A 24,776-nucleotide genomic window follows, 5' to 3' on the forward strand; every position below is an offset into this window, starting at 1 on the left:
TAGGAATGGTTATTCCACTGAAGCTCAACTTGTAGGATTCCAGCAAGATATAGCAGATATCTTGGATTCAGGAGGTCAAATGGATTTTTGTCGAAGGCATTTGATAGGGTGGATTATGGGAGACTACTGGCAAGAATGAGTGCTATAGGACTTGACAAAATAGTGAGTGAATGGATGGCTATATTTCTAGAAAAAAAGATCTGAGGGAATTAGAGTAGGAGAAGCTTTATCTGACCCTATAATAATTAAGAGGGGAATTCCTCAAGGCAGTATTATTGGACCGTTATATTTTCTTAGGGTTATTCAAAAAGAAGGAACAGATTTCAGACATTTATTTCTTCCAAACTACAAAAGATAGGAACACGATTCCAACGTTCCTGGAGAGAGAAAGAGTTCAATTTTCACTTATGTAAGGTTTCAATATGAGCACCATGTGTTATACGACAAATATGAAAACGGTGGCTCGTTTCTTGCCACACAGGAATCTGGTGGTCTCTAATTATCGAATTCACAGTTTCAACAATTCTATGTCGCAAACTTTCAAGAGTGTCAGGCATAGGGGTGATAAACACACGGTCTTTTGCATAACCCCACAGATTAAAAAAAAAACAGGGAGTGAGGTCTGGGGACGGATTGGGAAGGTAGCGGATGTGACCTTAATTAAGGTACAACCCCAGCACTTTCCTGGTGTGAAAATGGGGAATCACGAAACGCCATCTTCAGGGCTGCCGACGGTGGGATTTGTTGATTCCGCTAGATCCTATTGCGAAAAGCACACTCATACTTGCAGCTTGCCTGGAGGCATGGCGGTATCATAACCCGTGGAGTCCGACTCTCTAACTCTCTTATATATACATACAAATGATATGAGTAAATAACTGGAATCAGAGAAAAGGCTTTTTGCGGATGATGCTATTCTGTAATAGAGTAATGAATAAGTTTCAAGACTGTGAGCAACTGCAAAAAGGATCTCGACAATGTTGTGATATCGACAGCAGACAATTGTACTATGATAGACTCGTTGGCTGAACGGTCAGCGTACTGGCCTTCGGTTCAGAGGGTCCCGGGTTCGATTCCCGGTCGGGTCGGGGATTTTAACCTTAATTGGTTAATTTCAATGGTACGGGGGCTGGGTGTATGTGTTGTCTTCATCATCATTTCATGCTCATCACGACGCGCAGGTCACCTACGGGAGTCAAATAGAAAGACCTGCAGTTGGCGAGCCGAACCCATCCTGGGATATCCCGGTTCTAAATGCCATGCGACATTTCATTTCACAGACGGGGTTAAAAGTCAGGTTGTGAGTTTCACAAATAAGAAACTTCCTCTCAGTCTTAATTACTGCGTTGATGGGGTGAAATGGGGATCACTATAAGTACCTAGGTGTTAATATAAGGAAAGATATTCATTGGGTTAATCAGATAAATTTGATTGTAAATAAAGGGTTCAGATCTCAGCACAAGGTTATGAGGGTAGGAATGATAGGGCATGTAAGTTCCTGGCAAGGCTCCAACTAGAGCATGGTTCCAGTGTATGGGACCCTCAACAGGATTACTTGATTCGAGAACTGGAAACAATCCAAAGAAGTGCTGCTCGCTTTCTTCTGGGTGATTTGCGACAAAAGGGTAGCATTACAAAAATGTCGCAAAGTTTGGGCTTGGAAGACTTGGAAAAAGGAGACGAGCTGATCGACTGAGTAGTATGTTCCGTGCTGTCAGTGGAGAGTGGGCGTGGAATGACATTAGTAGATGAATAAGTTTGAGTGGTGTTTTTAAAAGTATGAAAGATCACAATAGGAAGATAGTTGGAATTCAAGAGGACATATTGGGCCAAATACTCGTTTAATGGAAGAGGAATTAAGGGATGGAATAATTTATCAAGGGGGATGTTTGATGAAGGTCCAACTACTTTGAAAACCTTTAAGAATAATCTAGGAAAAAAAAAATGATAGGGAATCTGTTACTTGGGCGAGAGCCCTAAATGTAGATTAATGGTAATTTATGTATTTGCTTATTTATCTATTTATTTATTCTTGTACTATGAGAAAGAGAGAACAGAACACGGATTTCACATTTTGGTTTAATTCTCCTTTTTTAACTGATGGTGTAGAGACAATTTTGAAGTTACATTTTAGGACATGGTGGGTTTCTCAAATGACCCATTCAATTTAGCTTATGATTGATTTGTTGATTCCGCTAGACCCTCTTGCCAAAAGTACACTCATTCTTTTAGCTTACCTGGAGGCATGGCGATGCCATATCCCTTGGAGTCCAACTCTCCTCCTACCTTCACCAGGTCACAGTCCCGCTCCATCTGGTACTCTATGGACGTGGACTCCATGAAAAAGGCGTAGTCACCTTTCTCCTTCTTAACTCGATCCACCCCTTCAGCGTTGCCCTTGGTGAACACTTCAGGTCGTGTCTGCACCATCACAGCCCATATTCGCTGGTACGAGGACACATTCGAATTCTGAAGCAGAGTGAGGTACACTTAGTGCAATCCACTACTTTGAATAAACTGGGATATACAGGAACAAATGCGACTGATTGCAACAGTAAAAAGATAGTCCTTGCTTACATACATTGCTCAGATAAATAACATTCTTTAACTAAAAAGGTAAACTCGTGTCCTCATCCTGAGGTGGTGCAGCTCTTTTCAGGCACATCCCCATTGGAGGTGAGCTGCATGTACCATTTCAACCACATACCAGCCCTCCTGCCATTCTTAAATTCCTGGCAGTAACGGGAATCGAACCCGGGCCTCCGAGGACGGCAGCTAATAACACTAACTATTACGCTACGGAGGCGGACATTCTTTAACTTAAGAAAGTATACTATAATACTGAAATTGGTATGCACCAAACATACTGACACTGGATACTGCAGTCTCATAAGGGCAATTAACAAGCTACAAGAGAAAGCGCATCTGACCTACGAAATAATGTAACACTGACAATGTAGGACCTACAATTGACAAGCTATAATAATAATAATTTCGTGTGGCTATTTATAGCCGGGTGCAGCCCTTGTAAGGCAGACCCTCCGACGAGGGTGGGCGGCATCTGCCATGTGTATAAAACTACGTGTTATTGTGGTGGAGGATAGTGTCATGTGTGGTGTGTGAGTTATAGGGATGTTGGGGACAGCACAAACACCCAGCCCCCGAGCCATTGGAATTAACCAATGAAGGTTAAAATCCCCGACCCGGCCGGTAATCGAACCCGGGACCCTGTGAACCGAAGGCCAGTACGCTGACCATTCAGCCAACGAGTCGGACAATTGACAAGGTGGGTGACGGTCATCTTTGGTTGGGTAGGAACCACAGGATTATGAAAAATCTGTCGTAACCTTCGAGTAATTCCAATATAAACAAATCCTTCAACTTCAGTGTATTTTGAGGTATTTTCTGTTCCACAAATTCCTCTCTCCTTTGTCAGATTAGTTAGGTAAGGCACTGACTCTAGAGGGCATGACACTGGAGACGGACGGACTCGAATCTCACCGTCACTCACCCTTGTAGTAAATTTCCACGTTTTCGCATTTGAAATCCAATCAGTAAGTAGGGTGACAGACACCGTTGGTCTATCTTGGTCACGTCGATCCATTACTTGTTTAATCTTGTTCCACTCAGCTAATGAAAGACTATCTTGATCGCTTGGACTCATCCACTTTCAATAATAGTGAAAAATGGTATATCCTTGTCTTGGGAAATTGCATTGACAGGCATTAAGACTGTTATGCATAGAAATACATATGGCAATATGTAAAGGATTGTGAAGTGATTAGCAGCGCTTGCCAAGGAATAGGCAGTTAGACCAGTCGATTGCCTAATTTGGACGCGAGAGAATAGTTGTACCGGTAAACTGAGATTATGGATTGTCCGATAGAACTTTGATGCAATCAGTTGATGGAATATGACCACAGTGATGCGAATATGGAGTCAGCTGGTCGAGGACAAACTCATCGACATGAAGGATTTCAACTGCCCCATCACGAACGAAAGACAGAGATCTAGTTCGCATGGCTATTACGCAGTATGTATCCACAACACAAATACTTGGTCCAGGAAAACGGAGAACATGGGCTATTGTGTCGTTCTGTAGCAAAGCATATTTTTTCATGTACCCATCATGTTATTGGTATAACTTTGTAGTGACTGAATGAGGTTGTTGAAACCCTGACAAACCCCACTGTCCTCTCTTCATAATACATTAAACCAGGGCCTCTCAGGGTGCATGCGCTTGGTGCATGCACTGTGCACGGCGCAAAAGACGATTTCGCTTGGTTGACCAGAGTGCAGACCCCCACTCCTCGATTTGGAGCAATAGCGTTCTTTCCCCACGCCTGTCTCCCTCTTCCTCACTTACTCCGTAGCCCACCAAATTCGAGCCGAGTTGAGACGAGTTCAGCCGAGCTTAGCCGAGTAGCCCAGAGACGAAGCGTTGGTCCGAGACGAGCCGAGCGGGAGGGATGCACAGTGCACGGAGGTCTTGCGCATCGATTTGCACGCGTGAGATTTTGGGCGTTTGAAAGGCCCTGCACTAAACTCTCTGCGTTTATGAATGCTTGGATATCAGTGTAGTTAATAAAGCGGGAAAAATGTTTTTAGTTCCAGTCGACGGCCAAAAACTCACTCTACGTTATCAAGGAGAGGGATGAGTATTTGTTTCGTGAAAAATAATAGTTGTGATAAGATTTAGATGTAGTTTATACCGCACATTTTATTAGCTTCGTGAAGTTTAACACGGCTGCCAAAAGGAAGAAGGATAACAAAGACAAATAATAAATAATTAGGTTAGAAGATTGCAGATAAATGATAGGAAAATAGTACAAGAGGTTAAGAAGAATAAGTCATTATTACGCAGTATATAAGTGAAGAAGAAATATCGTGACAGATCCCTTAAATGCTGCTATTGCAATTTCTTTGATTGTATTATTTGCGATGCCTAGCATTTTGCATGACCTTAAGTTTCAACAGTTTTAAAGTCGTCCTTAGCCTTCTGCAGAGTGAAAGTTAACGTCAAAACGAGGTAATACCACAACATCTCTGTTACAACCATTAAATATTTGAAAAATAAGAGTATTATTGTTAGACACTGCACTAAAACTAGAAAGCTTTTTAAAACATACATTTCTATTGGTGGAGGAAAGCGAATATATACAGAATAAACCAGAAATCATAACATTTTAAAATGTGAGGAAATGTCTTAACCACACCTGGAAGTTTGCGACGACATAGTAATTGTCTACAACTAAGCCACGGGCTTTGAAAAGGAGGCAGCAATCCAGAAATGAGTGAGGCAAGGCTGTAGTTTGCCTCCTCTCCTTTTCATTGTTTACATAAAACAGACAATAAAGGAAATCAAAGAGGAATTCGGGAAGGTAATCACAATTCAAGGAGAGTAAATCAAAACTCTGAGATTTGGCGATGATATTGTTATTTTATCTGATTCTGCAAAAGATCTGGAGGAATTAATGAATGGTATGGACAGAGTCTTGGGGAAATAAAATAAGTAAGTCCAAAATAATGGAGTGCAGTCGAACAAATTCAGGTTGATGCAGGAAATATTAGATTAGAAAATGTCTTAAAGGAAGTAGACGCATATTGTTACTTGGGTACTAAAATAAATAAATAAATAAATAAATAAATAAATAAATAAATAAATAAATAAATAAATAAATAAATAAATAAATAAATAAATAAATAAATAAATAACGATGGTATAGGTAGGGAAGACATAACATGCAGACTAGCACAAGCAAGAAAGGTCTTTCTTAAGAAAAGAAATTTGTTCACCTCGAACATTGATATGGGAATTAGAAAGATGGTTTTGAAGATTATATGGACGATAACTAGCTCAGAAAGAAAGAGAACAGAAGCTTTTGAAATGTGGTGTTACAGAAGAATGCTGAAGGTGAGTTGGGTAGATCGATTTACGAATGAAGAGATATTGAATAGAATTGGTGAGAGGAAAATGATCTGGAGAAATTTCACCAGAAGAAAAGAGAGAATGATAGGACACATCTTAAGACGCCCAGGACTTATACGGTTAGTTTTGAAGGAAGTGTAGGTGGTAAGAACGATAGGGTGTAGACCAAGGTTTTAATATGACAAGCAGATTAGAGCAGATGTAGGATGCAGTAGTTTTGTAGCAGTGAAAAGGTTAGCACATGATAGGGTGGCATGGAAGGCTGCATCAAACTAGTCTATGGACTCATGACTCGAACAAACAACAAGTCAAGGGTCACTGATCAGGCATCCTGAGACGGAGTTTACTTGCTCTATGGTGACCTGTTGTTTTCTGTTCCTTTCCTAGCTCTCAGTACATAGGTGACCATACCCAATGCAGATCAACTTCGGGAATGCCACGAGATCCAGCGGTCTTTAAATACAGCTACGCCGTTGGCTGTAAATTGTTAATCTGAGTTACACTTCTAGTGAATGAGTCCGTATCAGCTGGTAAGTATGCCAATCGAATCGGTGCATTTTTTGGAATATATCAGGGAACCAACCAAGTCATTGATACGTTCCTCTCCTTGATATTCCAGTTAACTTCAATTAAATACAAAGTGGTTCAGAGGAGTTTCACGGACATGGTCGACTGCACAGTACTTGTTGCGTAGGTTTGAGCTGGCATTCAGGAGGTGAGGGGATCTAACCTCACCGTCGGCAGTCATGAATATGCTTTTGTTTTTTCATTTTTACTCCAAGCTAATATGAAGACTGTGCCGTAGTGAAAGCCAATGATCCAAGACCTTTCCTACCTCATTGTCACCCAGAATTTGTACCTGCTGGTGCAACGTTAAACCACCAGCAGTAACTGGCTCAGACGGAAAAGTGCTGGCTTCCTGGGCCCTAGTTAACAAGTTCAATCCCGGGTCAGTCGAGTGGTTTTTGAAGTGCTCTAATACTTCCGCCTTGTGTTTCAGTTTTGCCAGTACAAATAAGAAATACTGCGGGGAAAGGTTCTGGTGCCTCGGCGTCTCCAAAAACAGTTAGGAGTAATTAGTGGGACGCAAAATCAATAATGATATTACACTGCCTAAGAAAACACTTTGAACATTCTCAAGGACAAGGTCATTTTATTCACAAGCGGTGTAACAGGTAGTTCATAACTGCAGGAGTATACGCGTATGATTACAAATTCATACCAAACGTAACACACATGTCACAGTAAAGGGTGACCAAATAGTCGTATCAGTACACAATGTATTCCCCCCCCCCCCTTCTGGCGGCAATGCAGACGTGTATCCGCGCATGCAAATGATCTTAAAGGTGCCGAATGGCATCCTGCGATAGATTGTCCCAAGCATCTTGCACCTTTTGATGCAATTCGGCAATGGTTCTTGCAGGCTCTGGAGAACGCGTAAGTTTCCGCTTCATCATGCATACGTATTCAATTGGCGAGAAATTCGGTGATATTGCTGGCCAGGGCAGTTGTTGTACACCACGTAGAGCACGTGGCGTCGCAGAAGCTGTATGTGGACGTGCATTGTCCTTCTGAAAATGCACATTACCTTTCTGTTGAAGAAATGCAGTAGCACGAACAACCTGTGATATGTAGCGGAAACTGGTTACGTTACTCTGCAGAAACACCAACTGCGGCCGCGAGTTGTAACTGATGCACCCCCCACCCACACACACCATGAAGCCTAGGGAGAGAACTGGGTGTCGTGGGCGAATGCACTCTGGATAGGCCGCTCAACAGGTTCACGCCGTACACGTGTACGTCCATCACTTGCATACAGCCAGAACCTAATCTCGTCACTAAAGACAACAGAGCGCCATTCCCCTCTCCAGTCGACTCTTTCACGACACCAGAGTGGCCGTGCTTGGCGGTGTCACGGTGTCAGTGGTAGCCTGGCCAGAGGCACACGTAATCGCAATCCTGCTTCATGCAGACGGTTCACAATGGTCCTTAATGACACAGCAGGTGCTACATGTCACCGGATTTCGTTCCTGGATGATGTTCGGTTGGTCAACACTGTTCGCACAATGCGTCGATCGCGACGTGCGTCTGTGCTATGCGGACGTCCGGAGCCTGGTCTACGGGTATAGGAATGTTCCACTGACCACTGCTGAAAGCAGCGACACACCACCGGTACATTGTACCCATCATGTGCAGCAATCAGCCGATACGTCCATCCAGCTTCCCGCAGGCCCAAAATGCGACCCCGTTCAAATGGCTACAGTTGTTCAGCAAGAACACGTACTCGTCGACGGGGAATGGTTGTACCCTAGAATGAATATTCCAAACCCTGTTCACCTCTAACCTCAGCACAGTTACTACCTGCAGAGTCAAAACAGAGCGTGCCCGTCCAGGCTTCCTGAGTGCCATCTGATGGTCGATGCCCGTGACAGGTAAGGTAAAGGTTATTCTGCCCGAAGGCAGGTCCAAACCTCCGCAGAGGTGTTCCTGAGCCGGAGTTTACGTGCGGTAGGGTGGCCAGTTCCTTTCCGCTCCTTCATTCCCTTACCCCTCACCAACAGCGCGTGGCAACCCATCCAACTCCTGACCACGCGCAATGTTGCTTAACTTCGGAGATCTCACGGGATCCGTTGTTTCAACACGGCTACGGCCGTTATGTCCGTGACAAATGAATTACTAATACAACAACCACTCAGTATGCACATATTATACCCTGGTGTAGTTGAACAGTGTCCTTGAGGATGTAGCATTTTTTTTCAGCAGTGCATTTATACTACCAAAGAGAAAAAGGGAGGTTCTAAGAAGTTTTAATAGAAATAACTCACCGACCTGGAAGAAGGCGGCGGTAGAGCCGGACTTATAAGTGCCGTACTTGATCTTATTCTGCTTGGCCAAGTCATCGACACCCTTTAGAGGAGCCTCCATCTTGGCTACCGTGAGGAAGGCAGCAAGGTTGGCGGTGTAGGAGGCTACGACAATGAGAGCGAAGAACCACCACCAGCCGGCCACCATCCGGGTAGACACTGCCCTGCATAACACATAGATAACTCATTGTAGATGTCTTACTATGGGGGCGCTAAATTTATTATTATAATAATGGCGTGTGGCCTCCGAAGAGGCCTAGTGCAGGTCTATCGAGCTGACGCCTCACAGGCTTCCTGAGCGCCCGTGGGGATCGGGCCCTACCTATGGTGAATTATAATGATGAAAACGACACACACACACACACACACACACACACACACACACACACGTATGCACATACCCCGAGCCTTTGGAATTAAACCAATGAAGGTTAAAATCCCCGACCAGGCCGGGAATCGAACCCGGGACCCCTTGGACCAAAGGCCAGCACGCTAACTATTTAGCCATAGAGCCGGACTATAATAATAATAATAATAATAATAATAATAATAATAATAATAATAATAATAATAATAATAATAACCTCTTTATACAGATACAGGCGGATTGAAGCTGATATGGTTAAGCTCCCTTTTACTTTATCCTTTCACCATTCTTCATCTATCACATGGAAAACCATCTTCAGGGATCCCACTGTCGGCAGCCCTGAAGATGGTTTTCCGTGGTTTCCCATTTTCACACCAGGCAAATGTTGGGGCTGTACCTTAATTAAGGCCACGGCCGCTTCCTTCCATCTCCTAGGCCTTTGCTATCCGATCGTCGACATAAGACCTATCTGTGTCCGTGCGACGCAAAGCCACTAGAAAAAAAAAGATCTCATTGCCTTTTACTGTTTTGAATCAGCTTGATTGACCACAACATATATCATTCCCGGCCCTCAGTTTCTTTCATCTGAATTACCTAGTTAGCCTTTTTTAAATGATATTTGTTCGTGGCGTCGACCTCTAGAGATCTTTAGCCGCTACTTGCACCATATGATATGAATCTGCGTGTAATTGGAATTGCGGAAGTGTAGAGTGTTGAATGTCAGGTTCCCAGGCCAGGGATATTAATCATTTAAAATTTAAAACCCCTGACCCGGCCGGGAACAAAACCCGGGGCAGCCGGGTGACAGGCGGACGCGTTGCCTCCTACACCGTGGGGCCGGACTAATTTGCTTTAGTTTTCTTTCTTCGTCTGTCTGTCTAATATGTTTAAGCCATCTCAGTTTGTTTCTTATTTCATCACTCTATTTTTCCGCGTTAATTCTCTGTATGCCTTCATTTCTCACCCCGTCTCCTCTGTAACGTACTTTATGAGCAGGTGCCCGTCCTAATTGCAGTCATACATGCTTCACATACATTCGTACACTCCTTATTTGATTTCTCCTACCGAACATGGAATAAGTTTATACTTACCTTGGCAAAATGTCACATCCTGCACCCAATATAGACCCCATGGAGAACCATAAACAGTTGACCAAAGTGAAGTTATTCTCTAGTTCCTCCGGATCTGATGTGCACGGATGAGGGTTATCCCATTCGTACGGGGTTGTTCTGCGAAAGGAAAACAGTCTACATTCAGAATAAAAGCACACAAATTATTATTGTGGTAAAGAACGAATATGATAACACACTACTTGGCATAGTTACCAGTGAGGATTATTAATTACATGAAAAAAGTAAATGAAAGGTAGTTGTACAGAAGTTTATACGGAGAAATCATGCGTTTATTTATGAATGTTTGCATCGAAGTACAACATTAAAAATAACATGATTCAATGAATTAGTTTAATTTTTCGTCACACAATTAACACTTAAATTTCAAGTGAAAACAACCCGCAATTACAGTTATAATTACTGAAGTTTTGAAATCAATAAAATCCCGTAAGATAGCCTACACTAATATTCAAAATGGCAACTTGTATATCTGACAGCAAAATTCAATTGCAGGGCTAAGTGGCTCATACGGCCTTCTGACTCCAACTTGGCAGGTTCGATCCTGACTCAGTCCGATGGTATTTGTAGGTGCTCAAATACGTCAGCCTCGTATGGGTAAATTTACTAGCATGTAAAAGAACTCCTGCGGCAAGAATTTCGGCACTTCAACGTCTCCGAAGACCGTCAAAAGTGGTTAGTGGACGTAAAAGCAATATCATTATTATTAAAATTTAACCAACTGAGCTAAATAATCACACGATATTCATGACCAACGAAGAGGTTAATACTGTACATTAACGTTTTGTATGGTCCTCAATAACCCTGTCATACAATTTGAAGAGTGTACGTTTGTATAGTACTAAGATGAAGGCATTTAACCTTAATTGTTTCTTGGGTTTGTTACCATTTTCCTCGTTTGCAATATCCGTAATGGGTCACAAATATCAATAGAGTACTAGGGGGTGAAATATTCCACTGTAACAAACATTGGCACAAAGAAGGATAGACAATAGCACCTTACCTGGATGTTATAAAGAGCACGGCTGAGATCCCCAACGTGGCTGTGACCAAGTAAATCCATACATCAAATGAAAATGGATCCAAGAAAGAGAAGAGGTTGGTCTCACCTTTCTCAGTTCTCCTATAGAGGATACTGATACCTGGAACATACCACATTCATTAGGATTTGCTTTTCTGAGGAACAACATTATTGAGAAATATTAACAACTCAATTTCATGATTTGAGTAACACATTTATGGAGCTTTATTCATCTTCTGGCTGCCTTGACCAAAGTAGTAAGCCGTCAAAGTATGAAACTGTTTATTGAAAACGAAATTTTGTGTAAGAAAGGAAATATATTCCTAAATAAAATATCAGAATGTAAATATATTTTAAAATAATTATTAAAATATTTTTGGTTATAAAGATTAATTAATTTTACTACGTTGGGATACAGTAAATAAAAAAAGAAGAATAAAAAGCAGAAAATTTACAATCTAATATAAAGTAAACTAAGTGAAAAAACATCGGCTATTTTTTTTCTAGGGAAACAATTTTCAGCTCTCCCTGCAGCTTCAGATTAGTAAATAGTCCACGTATATGGTATATGGCAAAACAAACGACACTGAAATTACTACTCCTCTCTTGTCCAAGTTTGACATATTGTGAATTCAGTGTTGCCATGATTTCTGCAATTACTCTTCTCACAACAGAGGAGAAGGTGTTTATCCTTAAGTGTAAATATATGAGAATGGGTAGATCCAGAAATCCCGTCACCGAAAAAAAAAAAAAAAAAATTCTGCAGTGCACCAGTTTCAAACTACTTGGTATAAATATTTGCGACAATCTGAAGTGGAATATACAGTAGGGAGAGGCAAAATGCATGGCAAGACAAAATATTGCGTTCCTATATATACACTCTTGATCATAAAAAGCAGAACACCTTGAAAGACTAGATATAGGAAGTTCATACCCACAGGACATGTTCGTTAGTATGTTTTGCAGAAACGATTAGCATTTCAGTCACCTAGGTTCAGCATGTGTCCTGTTGCCTAGTAGGCACTGGGTCCAAAATGGGCACTGATAACATATTGTATGCGTGATGGCATCGACGCGTATAAGGCGCGAATGGCGTCCTGGGGTATAGCCAACCATGCTGCGTCCACCTTGTTCCACAGTTCATCTTTTGTGGTTGGTATTGGGTCAGAGCGCCGCCCTTGTCGTTTCACCATATCCCACACATTTTCGATTGGCGACAAGTCCGGAGATCGGGCAGGCCAGGACAACAGTCTGCCATCCTGTGACAACAAGAAGGCACGTGTTCATGCAGCAACATGTGGTCGCGCCTTGTCCTGCTGAAATATGGCGTCTGGGGTGTCGTGCAGAAAGGGCATGGCTACGGGTCTCAAGATGTCATTCACGTAGGTCAAACTGGTCACAGTGCCCTGGACACACACCCACTGTGATTTGAGGTTGTATGTCTGTATGTCTTGTGCGAATGCAGTCAATATGATGTCTCCCCCCTCCCCCCCTCCCTGTCTGCGACGAACCAAAATGTGGCCATCATTTTCAAACGAACAGAACCTGGATTCGTCCGAAAGCACTATCTGCTGCCATTCCTGTCTCCAGTGACGTCGTTCCACACACCATTGCAGTCTAGCATGTTTATGCACATTAGTCAAAGGTAGGCGGAGAAGTGGACGACGCGCCGGTAACCCAGATCGTAATAAAAGGCGACGGACTGTCACTCCTGATAGTGTACGATGTGTTACACTGTTGTGCAAGAGCCAAGGAAGACGCAGACCTGTCCTGCAATACCATTCAGATGTGGTGTCAATCTTCTCAGGGGGTGGTCTGGGTGGTGCGACCAGACCCATCTCGTAGTATTCTACGGCCTTCTGTGAACCATTCTGTACACACCCGTTGCACTGCCGACACACTTCGTCCCACACGAGCAGCAATTTCCCGGATGGATGCATCACATTCTCTCATGCCAATTATGCGCACTCTTTCAAACTCACTAATTTGTCAGTACGGTTCTCGCATACGTCTGCGAAGTATCGTGCACGTCTGCTCAAGTCACACTGATCCATTACTTTCGAATTATAGCGACAACGAGAGCCACAGGCACATTTTACCAGTCGGTGGTGGTGCGCCGAGATATCAATGTGGACCTTGAACCTGAGGGCCGACATGGTTCAAATGCTTACAATTTCTTCAGAACATACAAATGCACACGTCCTGTGAATATGAACTTCCTATCTCTAGTCGTTCAAGTTGTTTCGGTTTTTATGTACACTACCGGTCAAAAGTTTTCGATCACCTATGCACAAAACTAGATACTTTATTTCAATGTACAAACACATCGTAAAAACTAAATAGACCAACAAAATATATATTTTCTCTCTCTATCATTAAGTAGAACACAATATGGTTTATATTTTAGCCTCTTCAAAATATCCACCCTTTGCCCTCCGAACAGCTGCACAAACTCTTGGCATTCCGGAAATAAGATTTTGTAGTGTTTGTGTAGATATTGCAGTCCAACAGCTCTGTAAATTATTCCATAGCTCTTCTACATTAGTTGACCTTAGTTTTTGGACCTCCCTGTGAAGTTCATCTCATAACAGTTCAATGGGATTTAAGTCTGGTGACTGACTTGGCCAAATCATATTTTTCAGTTCCCCACATTTATCTTTTCTATTGACATACCCTCTACACAATTTAGAAGAATGTTTGGGGTCATTGTCCTGCTGCAGAACAAACCCACGACCAATAAGCTTCTTGCCAGATGGAACTGCATTGTTGATCAGTATTCTGTGATATCCTTCCTTCTTTAATGTTCCATTAATTCGCACTAGATCACCGACTTTATCACCCGCAAAACATCCCCACACCATAACCAACCCTCTACCATGCTTCACTGTAGGTGTCACACACTGACTCTTCATACGTTCTCCACGAAGTCGACGAACAAACATTAGACGATCGCTCCCAATACTTCAAACTTCGATTCGTCCGTGAATAACACCTTGGACCATTGCTGCACGTTCCAGTTTTTATGTTGCTGTGCCCATTGCATTCTTTTCACCTTATTTTTTGTCCGTAATAAAGGATTTTTGGCCCTTTAAACCTCGTTCACGAAGACGGCGTTGCACTGTTGAGACAGATATTGGAGCAGGTCGCATATTATTGACTTCCTCGCGAATTTCAGGTGCCGTACGAGTCCTCTGACGTTTACTCTGTACACATATGAACTGATCTTCCCTGTATGATGTTACACGGGGTCTTCCAGGTCGCGAAACACTTGCATTGGCACCGGTTTGCTTGAACCGCTGCAATGTATACACCACTATAGATTGGGCTACGCCAACTTTTGTTGCTATTGTCCTACTAGAATACCCTTCGTGATGCAGAGCTACAATTACAGCACGTTTTTCAGTTCCAATCTCCTGCTTCCGTCCCATTTGGAGGTAATATAGTATGCACCTGATCAGATACACAAAAACACTGTTAGCTGCAGACAGTGTACTGAAAACTAATGTGAACTGCTTCCTACACAGACAGCTGAAGGAATGAGGCCTATTCGAGTGGACACGTCTTGGGTAAAGACGCGTCAGTGTTGTTGTGGTTACTCATCAGCGACCCTCCATGCGGAGAACCGGTCATATACACAACAGAGGCGTTCCGTCTTTACATGTTTATGCTTGTTTTATTATCAGAACAGGGCTATGATAGATTATTTAAAACTACATCTCTGTTTCAACCACAAATCCATAGTTGTGATAGGTGATCGAAAACTTTTGACCGGTGTGTACATGGAAGTAATTTAAGAGGCTTCAGTCCGCGGGCAATGAGGTCAGATTATCTTTGCTTGGTTCGGCCCGTACTGACGTATGGTTTACCTGCTTGGTATCCCACAACAGCAAAGAACATGAGCAGGCTGCAGAGAGTACAGCGCCGCACCGAACGACTAACTAACCGTCACACTCTCTCTCATCCAATACGGTTACCTTCCATTGAGACAATAGCCAAACAAAGTAACCTGATCCGGAAATCTCTCTCTGATTCTATAGAAATTAATCCCTTCCAACACCTATCGCTTGTTTATCGCTCAGCTCAGAGAGGTGAAGGAGTTACCCTTCGTCCGCCTTTCGCCCGTACCTCTCGCCTACTCATGTACATGTTCTAAATATAATCTTAAGATTTGTTTAGAGAACATTTTATATGTACATGGGGGCTCACCATTTTTCTCTCGACCTCCCATATTTCTATACAGAAATGGTGGTAAATAAATAAGACTAATATTACTAATACTAACATGACTTCCGGTCATACGGAGTGGGGCATCAGAATTGGCTGAATTTGCTTCACATTAAATAACAGTACGAGGGGTGATTTAATAAGTAGGCACAAAATAAGAGAATAGTGGTCGCTGTCACTGACAATTTTCATCATACGGGATAGGTCTTATGTCGGTAAATATCATCATCATCATCATCATCATCATCATCATCTGTTTACCCTCCAGGGTCGGCTTTTCCCTCGGACACAGCGAGGGATCCCACCTCTACCGCCTCAAGGGCAGTGTCTCGGAGCTTCAGACTCTTGGTCGGGGATACAACTGGGGAGAATGACCAGTACCTCGCCCAGGCGGCCTCACCTGCTATGCTGAACAGGTGCCTTGTGGAGGGATGGGAAGATTGGAAGGGATAGGCAAGGAAGAGGGAAGGAAGCGGCCGTGGCCTTATGTTAGGTACCATCCCGGCATTCGCCTGGAGGAGAAGTGGGAAACCATGGAAAACCACTTCCAGGATGGCTGAGGTGGGAATCGAACCCACCTCTACTCAGTTGACCTCCCGAGGCTGAGTGGACCCCGTTCCAGCCCTCATACCACCTTTCAAATTTCGTGGCAGAGCCGGGAATCGAACCCGCGCCTCCGGGGGTGGCAGCTAATCTCGCTAACCACTACACCACAGAGGCGGACATGTCGGTAAATATAATAATAATAATCGTATGGCTTCAGCTACCGTGTGCAGACATTTCAATTTGACGCCATCTGGCTGTCTGCTCGTCAATTTCGACGTTCCGTTTCACTCTAGGCCCCCACTAGATGGCAGACCGAGTAAACCGAAACTCTCTTGGGCGTCTATGGCTGAGATTTAATGAATTTTGTCGGGTAAACACCAAATGTGTCACCAGAGATCTTTTACATGGCGACATCGTACGACATGGAGTGTTGAATGGACTTTTTTCCGCCCTTCAAAAATCCGACTACCTCTGCGGGGTTTGAACCCGCTATCTTGGGATCAATCAATCAATCAATCAATCAATCAATCAATCAATCAATCAATCAATCAATCAATCAATCAATCAATCAATCAATCAATCAATCAATCAATCAATCAATCAATCAATCAATCAATCAATCAATCAATCAATCAATCAATCAATCAATCAATACTGATCTGCATTTAGGGCAGTCGCCCAGCTGGCAGATTCCCTATCTGCAGCTTTCCTAGCCTTTTCCTAAATGATTTCAAAGAAAAAGGAAATTTATTGAACATCTCCCTTGGTAAGTTATTCCAATCCCTAACTCCCCTTCCTATAAATGAATATTTGCCCCAGTTTGTCCTCTTGAATTCCAACTTTATCTTCATATTGTTATCTTTCCTACTTTTATAAACGCCATTCAAACTTATTCGTCTACTAATGTCATTCCACGCCATCTCTCCGCTGACAACTCGGAACATACCACTTAGTCGAGCAGCTCTTCTTCTTTCTCTCAATTCTTCCCAACCCAAACATTGCAACATTTTTGTAACGCTACTCTTTTGTCGGAAATCACCCAGAACAAATCGAGCTGCTTTTCTTTGGATTTTTTCCAGTTCTTGAATCAGGTAATCCTAGTGAGGGTCCCATACACTGGAACCATACTCTAGTTGGGGTCTTACCAGAGACTTATATGCACTCTCCTTTACATCCTTACTACAACCCCTAAACACCCTCATAACCATGTGCAGAGATCTATACCCTTAATTTACAATCCCATTTCTGTGATTACCCCAATGAAGATCTTTCCTTATATTAACACCTAGATACTTACAATGATACGCAAAAGGTACTTTCACCCCATCAACGCAGTAATTAAAACTGAGAGGACTTTTCCTATTTGTGAAACTCACAACCTGACTTTTAACCCCGTTTATCAACATACCATTGCCTGCTGTGCATCTCACAACATTTTCGAGGTCACGTTGCAGTTGCTCACAATCTTGTAACTTATTTATCACTCTATAGAGAATAACATCATCCGCAAAAAGCCTTACCTCCGATTCCACTCCTTTACTCATATCATCTATATATATAAAGTAGCTTGTCCTGACTGACTGACTGACTGACTGACTGACTGATTCATCATCGCCGAGCCAAAACTACTGGATAGAAAGAAATGAAATTTTGGGGATATATTCATATTAAGATGTAGGTGCTCGCTAAGAGAGGATTTTTGGATATTCCGTCGCTAAGGGGGTGAAAAGGGGGGTGAAATTTTAAAATGAGTGTGTTTATATCTCAAAACTTTAAAAGTTTAGAGATGTGAGAATTGGTATGTAGAATCTTCTTTAAAAATAAGGAAACACGTATTTTTTTGTTTTCAGACAATCCCAATAGGAGGGGTGAAAAAGGGTGAAAAAGGGGTTGAATGCCTAATCAGGATACCGGTGCTTATATCTCAGAAACTGAAGATATTACAGACCTGAAAATTGGTACTTTTGATCTCTTTTAAAAATAAAGAAACACGTATTTTTTTGGTTTTGGAAAATCCAGTTAATGGGAGGGTGAAAAAGGAGTGAATTTTAAAAATGAGTGAATCTATATCTCCAAACTTTTAAAGTTTGCAGATGTAAAAATTGGTATTTAGAATCTTCATTAAAAATAAAGAAACACGCATTTTTTTGTTTTCGGAAAATCGCAATAGGAATCGTGAAAAGGGGTGAAAAAGGGGTTGAACGCCTTTAATGAGGCTACTTATATCTCAGAACCTGAAGATATTACAGACCTGAAAATTGGTGTTTGGGATCTCTTTTAAAAATAAAGAAACACGTATTTTTTTGGAAAATCCAATTAATGGGGGCGGGGGTGAAAAGGGGGTGATTTTTTAAAATGAGTGTATCTATATCTCAAAACTTTTAAAGTGTATGGATATAAAAATTGGTATTTAGAATCTCCTTTAAAAATAAAGAAACACGTATTCTTTTGTTTTCGGAAAATCCCAATAGGAAGGGTATAAAAGGGTGAATAATGGGTTGAATGCCTGTAATGAGGCTACTTATATTTCAGAACCTGAAGATATTACAGATCTGAAAATTGGTATTTGGGATCTACTTTAAAAGTAAAGAAACACACGTATTTTTTCGTTTTTGGAAAATTCAAATATTGGGGGTGAAAAGGGGGGTGTGAATTTTTAAAAATGAGTGTGTCTACATCTTAAAACTTTAAAATTTACAGATGTAAAAATTGGTAGTTAGAATCTCCTCTAAAAATAAAGGAACACGTATTTTTTTGTTTCCTGTAAATCCCAATAGGAGGGGTGTAAAAGGGTGAAAAATGGGTTGAATGCCTTTAATGAGGATACTTATATTTCAGAACCTGAAGATATTACAGAACTGAAAATTTGTATATGGGACCTCCTTTAAAAATAAAGAAACACGTATTTTTTAGTTTTTGGAAAATCCAATTAATGGCGGTTAAACAGGAGTGACAAATTGGGGTGAATTTTTTGAAAGGCTATATCTACAGAATATCTTGGAAACGTAAAATGTTACAGACGTAAAAAGTGGGTGTTTGGAATCTCCTGTAAATGCAAAGAAACATAGGTGATTTGTTTTTGGAAACTCCACTTAAGGGGAACTCAAAAGGGGTGAAATTTTAAAATGAGCATTTTTACAGTATATCTAAAAAAACTTAACATGTTACAGAAGTGAAAATGGTATTTTTTTATCTCTATTAAACATAACGAATCGTGTATTTTTAGTTTTCGGAAATACCACTTGGGTGGTGGGGGGTGGGTAAAAGTAACTGAAAATGGTGTTGAATTCTTTTAATTAGGCTACTGATATCTCAAAAATGAAGATGTTACAGATGTGAAATTTGATATTTGCAATCTGCTTTAAAAGTAAAGAAAGACGTATTCTCGGAAAATCCAATGAAAAGGGGGGGGGGTGAAAGAATTAAAAATTTAATTGACTTAATTGTGAATGAGAATGCACACATCTAATAAAAACTAAAGTTGTTACAGACGTGAAAATTCGTATTTAGATCTCCTTTAAAAACAAAGAAAAACGCGTTTTGGTGGGGAAACCATCTTGGAGGGTGGGAGTGGAATGGAGTTGAATTCCTTTCATGGGGACACATAAATCAAAAATTGAAGAAGTTAGAGTCGTGATAATTGGTATTTAGAAGATCTTTTACTATTAAAGAAACAAGTATTTTTGCGGGAAAATTCACTTAGGGGCGGGGGGGGGGAAGAGTAGTGTGAAATGAAGTGAAAAAAGTAAATTATTTTTATGGGGATACTTATATCTCAAAACTGAAGGCAATAGACGTGAACATTGGTGTTTGGAATCTCCTTTAAACATAAAGAAACAAGCCTTCTTTTAATTTTTTTTTTTGGGGGGGGGCAGGGGTGGCGGTAAATAAACTTAACGGCGGTGGGGTGTAGAAGGAGGTGAGACCAATTGATTTTACTGTTCTTATGTACTTATAAGTATCCTCCGTTGCTCAGGCGGCAGCGCGCCGGCCTCTCACAGCTAGGTTCTGTGGTTCAAATCCCGGTCACTCCATGTGACATTCGTGCTGGAAAAAACGGAGGCGGGACAGGTTTTTCTCCGGATACTCCGCTTTTCCCTGTCATCAGCCATTCCAGCAACACATAATAGTAATAATAATAATAATAATAATAATGTTCCGGACCGTCGTCAAATGTGCGGACCGCGCTGGAAACGGCTCCTGGACGGGTAATGACTAAGAATGCAGTCCGGCCGCGGGTTCAGTGCCGCCAAAGCACCCAATATGACACCACGCCGGATCTCCTGAAGGATTTTATACATATTAAAATGATTATAGGAAAAGATGGCAAAGATTTACGGACCCAACTGACCGGGAGGAATACCTGAGCCTAGCCCGGGAAGTACGAAATCGATTGCTGGAAAGGAAGATTGAAAAATGGGAGGAAACGTGCCGGAATCTAATAGAAAACGATTCAGATCGGGAATTTTGGTGGATTCTCGCAGAAAACGAGTCAGATCGCGAATTTCGTCGGATTATATATCTAAAACAATAAGCATTCAATTATAAATTTCAGTATAATACCGTAGCGAAGCACGGGTACCTTGCTAGTTAATATATATAAGAAAACATAAAGGTCCGATAATACTGCCTTGAGGAATTCCCCTCTTAATTATTACAGGGTCAGATAAAGCTTCACCTACTCTAATTCTCTGAGATCTATTTTCTAGAAATATAGCAACCCATTCAGTCACTCTTTTGTCTAGTCCAATTTTTGCCAGTAGTCTCCCATGATCCACCCTATCAAATGCTTTAGACAGGTCAATCGCGATACAGTCCATTTGACCTCCATAATCCAAGATATCTGCTATATCTTGCTGGAATCCTACAAGAAGAGCTTCAGTGGAATAACCTGGCCGACCCTCTATCGCTGATCCACAGTGGCAGCTTCTTATGTCGGTGAAAGTATACAACACGGCACCCAAGAACCTTCACCCCAAAGTACGACTTCTCCAACAGTTACAGTTCACAAAGCGTAGTCTACGACGAACATTGCTGAAATTTGGTTTGAGCGATAGATCTATTCGGAGGATATTCAAGAAGTTGCGTGGAATTGCTCAGCGTTTAAGAGAAAGGAATGAGCGAGTCCGAGTTACAATATTGCAGCCAAATGTTGTCCATGGCGTATCCAAATTTCTTTCAGATGAAAGCCATACTCTTGACGGCTACATCAGTCAACAAAATTCTAATTCTTAAGGGTTTTAACGGTTTGATGGCAGAAATCACTACACAGTAAGTGGGCTACGATTTGGTTCGCCGTATGTGGTCATATCTCGCACCGTTGTCATTTTAAGCTCTGAAGTTAACCAGTCAGACCACTCCGCGGGCGAATTCCAATTGGTTTTGCTAGGTGGTGTTGTAAATGTAAACTCGTGTCCTCATCCTGAGGTGATGCAGATCTTTTCAGGCACACCCCCAGTGGAGGTGAGCTGCATGTACCATTTTAACCATATACCCGCCGTCCTGCCTTTCCTAAATTTCTGGTAATACCAAGAATCGAACTCGGTCCCCCGAGGACGGTAGCTACACGGAGCTCCGAGCTGACAGAATCGCACCATAGAAAGTACGCTACGGTGACACTGGCTGAAACCCGCGGTGTGTATCTGCTTGATGCTGATTTCCCGGCATGGCTGTCAAACCAGTCTTAAGCCACGTGCAGCTTTTGCAACAAAGCCCATTTGAATTCACCCGCGAAACGATCTGATTGGTTAACTGCAACAGCTGATAAAATGAAACGGCGCGAGATATAGAATTAATTTTTTCATATTATTTATCAATATGTCAAATCCTCTAACGCTCATATACCCTGTTGACGTGGTTTCTGACCACTCTGTATTTTGGAGAAAGAAGCCATAGGAACTTAATTAACGAATTAATAAAATAATTACATGAATACAGGGTCATTATTTCGTCAATTCCAAAACAGTGGACCAGGTCATTTACAGAGACCTCATTTGTGCGTAATGTGTGCCTTTTATTGTCGTGCCAGATACTAACCCATCCAACAGCAAGGGACTCTGCAAGATGGAGCGATAGACCACACCGCGTGGGGGACTAACTTACACATTTGCAAAGACACTTTGGAGATGGCCTAATTTCTTGTGGATCTCCATTCCTGCTAATGTGATCTAATGCAGTAACGATTAAGCCATAAGTCCCGTGTTTTCAACGCAACAGTTTGGTTTAGCACATATGGTATTGACAGTGTGCTCAACGTGTTAGCTTTCAATGGCGTAGTTTCTGTATGAATTCAAGAGCGTTTAACGAGTGACATATACAGTAGGACGGCGTGTATTCATTGTGTTGTGCTATACGAAGCATTATTCTGTTAGAGTGCTGCTTTCGATTCATTTGCGAATTTCCTCCCATCCTCCCTCCGCATAGGAATACGATACGTAATTTAGTGAAAAAAAATACGCAGGAGACGAACTGTTTTAACAGAGGAAAAGATGAAATAGGAGCTCTCTTAGAAAGAACTCCAACAAAATCACTGTCGCGTCTCGCCGTACAAGTTAATGTGTCATTATCTTCTGCCCACAGAGCAGGGCCTCTCAGGGTGCATGCGCGTGGTGCATGCACTGTGCACGGTGCAAAAGACGACTTGGCTTGGTTGATCAGAGTGCAGACCGTCACTCCTCGATTTGGAGCAATAGCGCTAACTCTCTCTTTCCTCACGCCTGTCTCGTTCGCTCCCCCTGTCTCCCTCTCCCCCACTTGCGCCGTAGCGCTCCAAATCCGGGCTGAGTTGAGCCGAGTATAGCCGAGTAGAGCCGAGCATAGCCGAGTAGCCCAGAGACGAAGCGTTGATCCGAGCCATACCGAGCGGCACCGATGCACAGTGCACGGAGCTCTTGCGCCTCGCTCTGCACGCGTGAGATTTTGGGCGTTTGAGAGGCCCTGCCACAGAGTAACATACCTGTTAACGGCCAAGCCTTATAAACACATCGCTGTCCAACATTTAAGAGAACCAGACAGTTTCGTCAGGCTTTGGTACTGTAACTGGGTTTATGAATAGACTTATAGGGTTCCGCTGCCTGTAATGTCATTTATTTCGCCATAATTTGATATATTTTTTCCGTTTTTGGTCAGCTCAATATCGTATGAGTAGTTTTTAGCTTTCGTGTTTGTTTGTCTGTTTGTTCCACCATTATGGGTAAACGGCTGAATATTTCTCGACCAACCTTCATGTTTAGAAGCAGGTTTCGATTTGCATATCATTTAAAAATCACTGAACACCAGAAGAGGTTTTTTTTTTCAATTTTCACTTACACTATTGATTATATCTCGAAGAAACTTCATACTTAGAGTCTACTCAATGAGGAATATTTTTTTTATATGCATATCATTTAAAAAGCACTGAATGGACTGGGGTTTATAGGAAGACCAGAAAAGGATTTTTCAAAATTTCTCTTACACTATCGATTATATCTCAACCAAACTCCTTATCCAGGAGTAAGTTTCTATATGCACATGATTTAAGAATCGCTGAACAGACTGGGGTTTTATAGGAAAACCAAAAAGTTTCGCAGTTTTCTCTCGACTCATCCAGGAGCAGGTTTCGATATGCATGTTATTTAAATATCACTGAACAGACTGGAGGTTTATAGGAAGACGAGCATAGGTTTATTTTCATTATTCTCTTACACTGTTGATTATATCTCGACCAAACTTCATAATTATTGTCTACTCATCCAGGAACAGATCTCTATATTAATATCTTAAATGGCAAAATGGTTAGCGTGCTGGCCTTTTGTCACAAGGGTCCCGGGTTCGATTCCCGACAGGGTCAGGAATTTAACCATCATTGATTAATTTCGCTGGCAAGGGGGCTGGGTGTATGTGTCGTCTTCATCTTCATTGCATCCTCATCATGACGCGCAGGTCGCCTACGGGAGTCAAATCAAAATACCTGCACCTGGCGAGCCGAACATATCCTCGGACATACCCGGCACCAAAAGCCATACGCCATTCCATTTCATTTAAAATTCACTCAATAGAATGAGGATTTATAGGAAGACCAGAGGAGTTTTAAATATTCTCTTACACTATTGATTATATATAAAATATGTACGTAGACTATATATGTGAAACGCCCCTTATTTTAAATCATTTTTATCATGTGCATATATTTTTTTTATTTGCTAGTGGCTTTACGTCGCACCGACACAGATAGGTCTTATGGCGACGATGGGATAGGAAAGGCCTAGGAGTTGGAAGGAAGCGGCCGTGGCCTTAATTAAGGTACAGCCCTAGCATTTGCCTGGTGTGAAAATGGGAAACCACGGAAAACCATCTTCAGGGCTGTCGATAGTGGGATTCGAACCTACTATCTCCCGGACGCAAGCTCACAGCCGCGCGCCTCTACGTACACGGCCAATTCGCCCGGTGTGCATAATTTTGTTTACTCTTCAAATGACGGAGAAAGTTACTATTTTCTACGAGATTCACGCTCTGCAGCCAGTGACGGACATCCTCGCGGACACATAGTTATTTGAAGGATCAATATAAACAGGAGAAAATCAGAGAATGCATAATATTTCACTCGGCTTGAAAATTAACCCTACCTAATATAACAGAACACCGAGGAAACATGAGGTAGAACTTTTCCCTTTGGTGTCTGTCTGTCTGTTCCTAAAAGTGGAAAACTGCTAGACTT

The 24,776-nt window shown here is 42.0% G+C and overlaps 1 protein-coding gene across 1 annotated transcript in view; it reads right to left on the minus strand.

Annotated features, from left to right (window-relative positions):
* The window catches only part of LOC136867374 (glutamate receptor ionotropic, kainate 2), a 207,890-nt gene that overhangs the window by 33,318 nt on the left and 149,796 nt on the right, over positions 1-24,776 (minus strand). The window contains exons 12-15 of the mRNA XM_067144550.2: positions 11,294-11,432; positions 10,252-10,389; positions 8,759-8,957; positions 2,238-2,469 (exon numbers count right to left, since the gene is read on the minus strand). Of these exons, the coding sequence (XP_067000651.2) occupies positions 2,238-2,469; positions 8,759-8,957; positions 10,252-10,389; positions 11,294-11,432 (708 nt within the window). The remainder of the gene's footprint in view (positions 1-2,237; positions 2,470-8,758; positions 8,958-10,251; positions 10,390-11,293; positions 11,433-24,776) is intronic.

The sequence above is a fragment of the Anabrus simplex genome, chromosome 3 (assembly GCF_040414725.1).
Source record: "Anabrus simplex isolate iqAnaSimp1 chromosome 3, ASM4041472v1, whole genome shotgun sequence".
Lineage (NCBI taxonomy): Eukaryota > Metazoa > Arthropoda > Insecta > Orthoptera > Tettigoniidae > Anabrus > Anabrus simplex.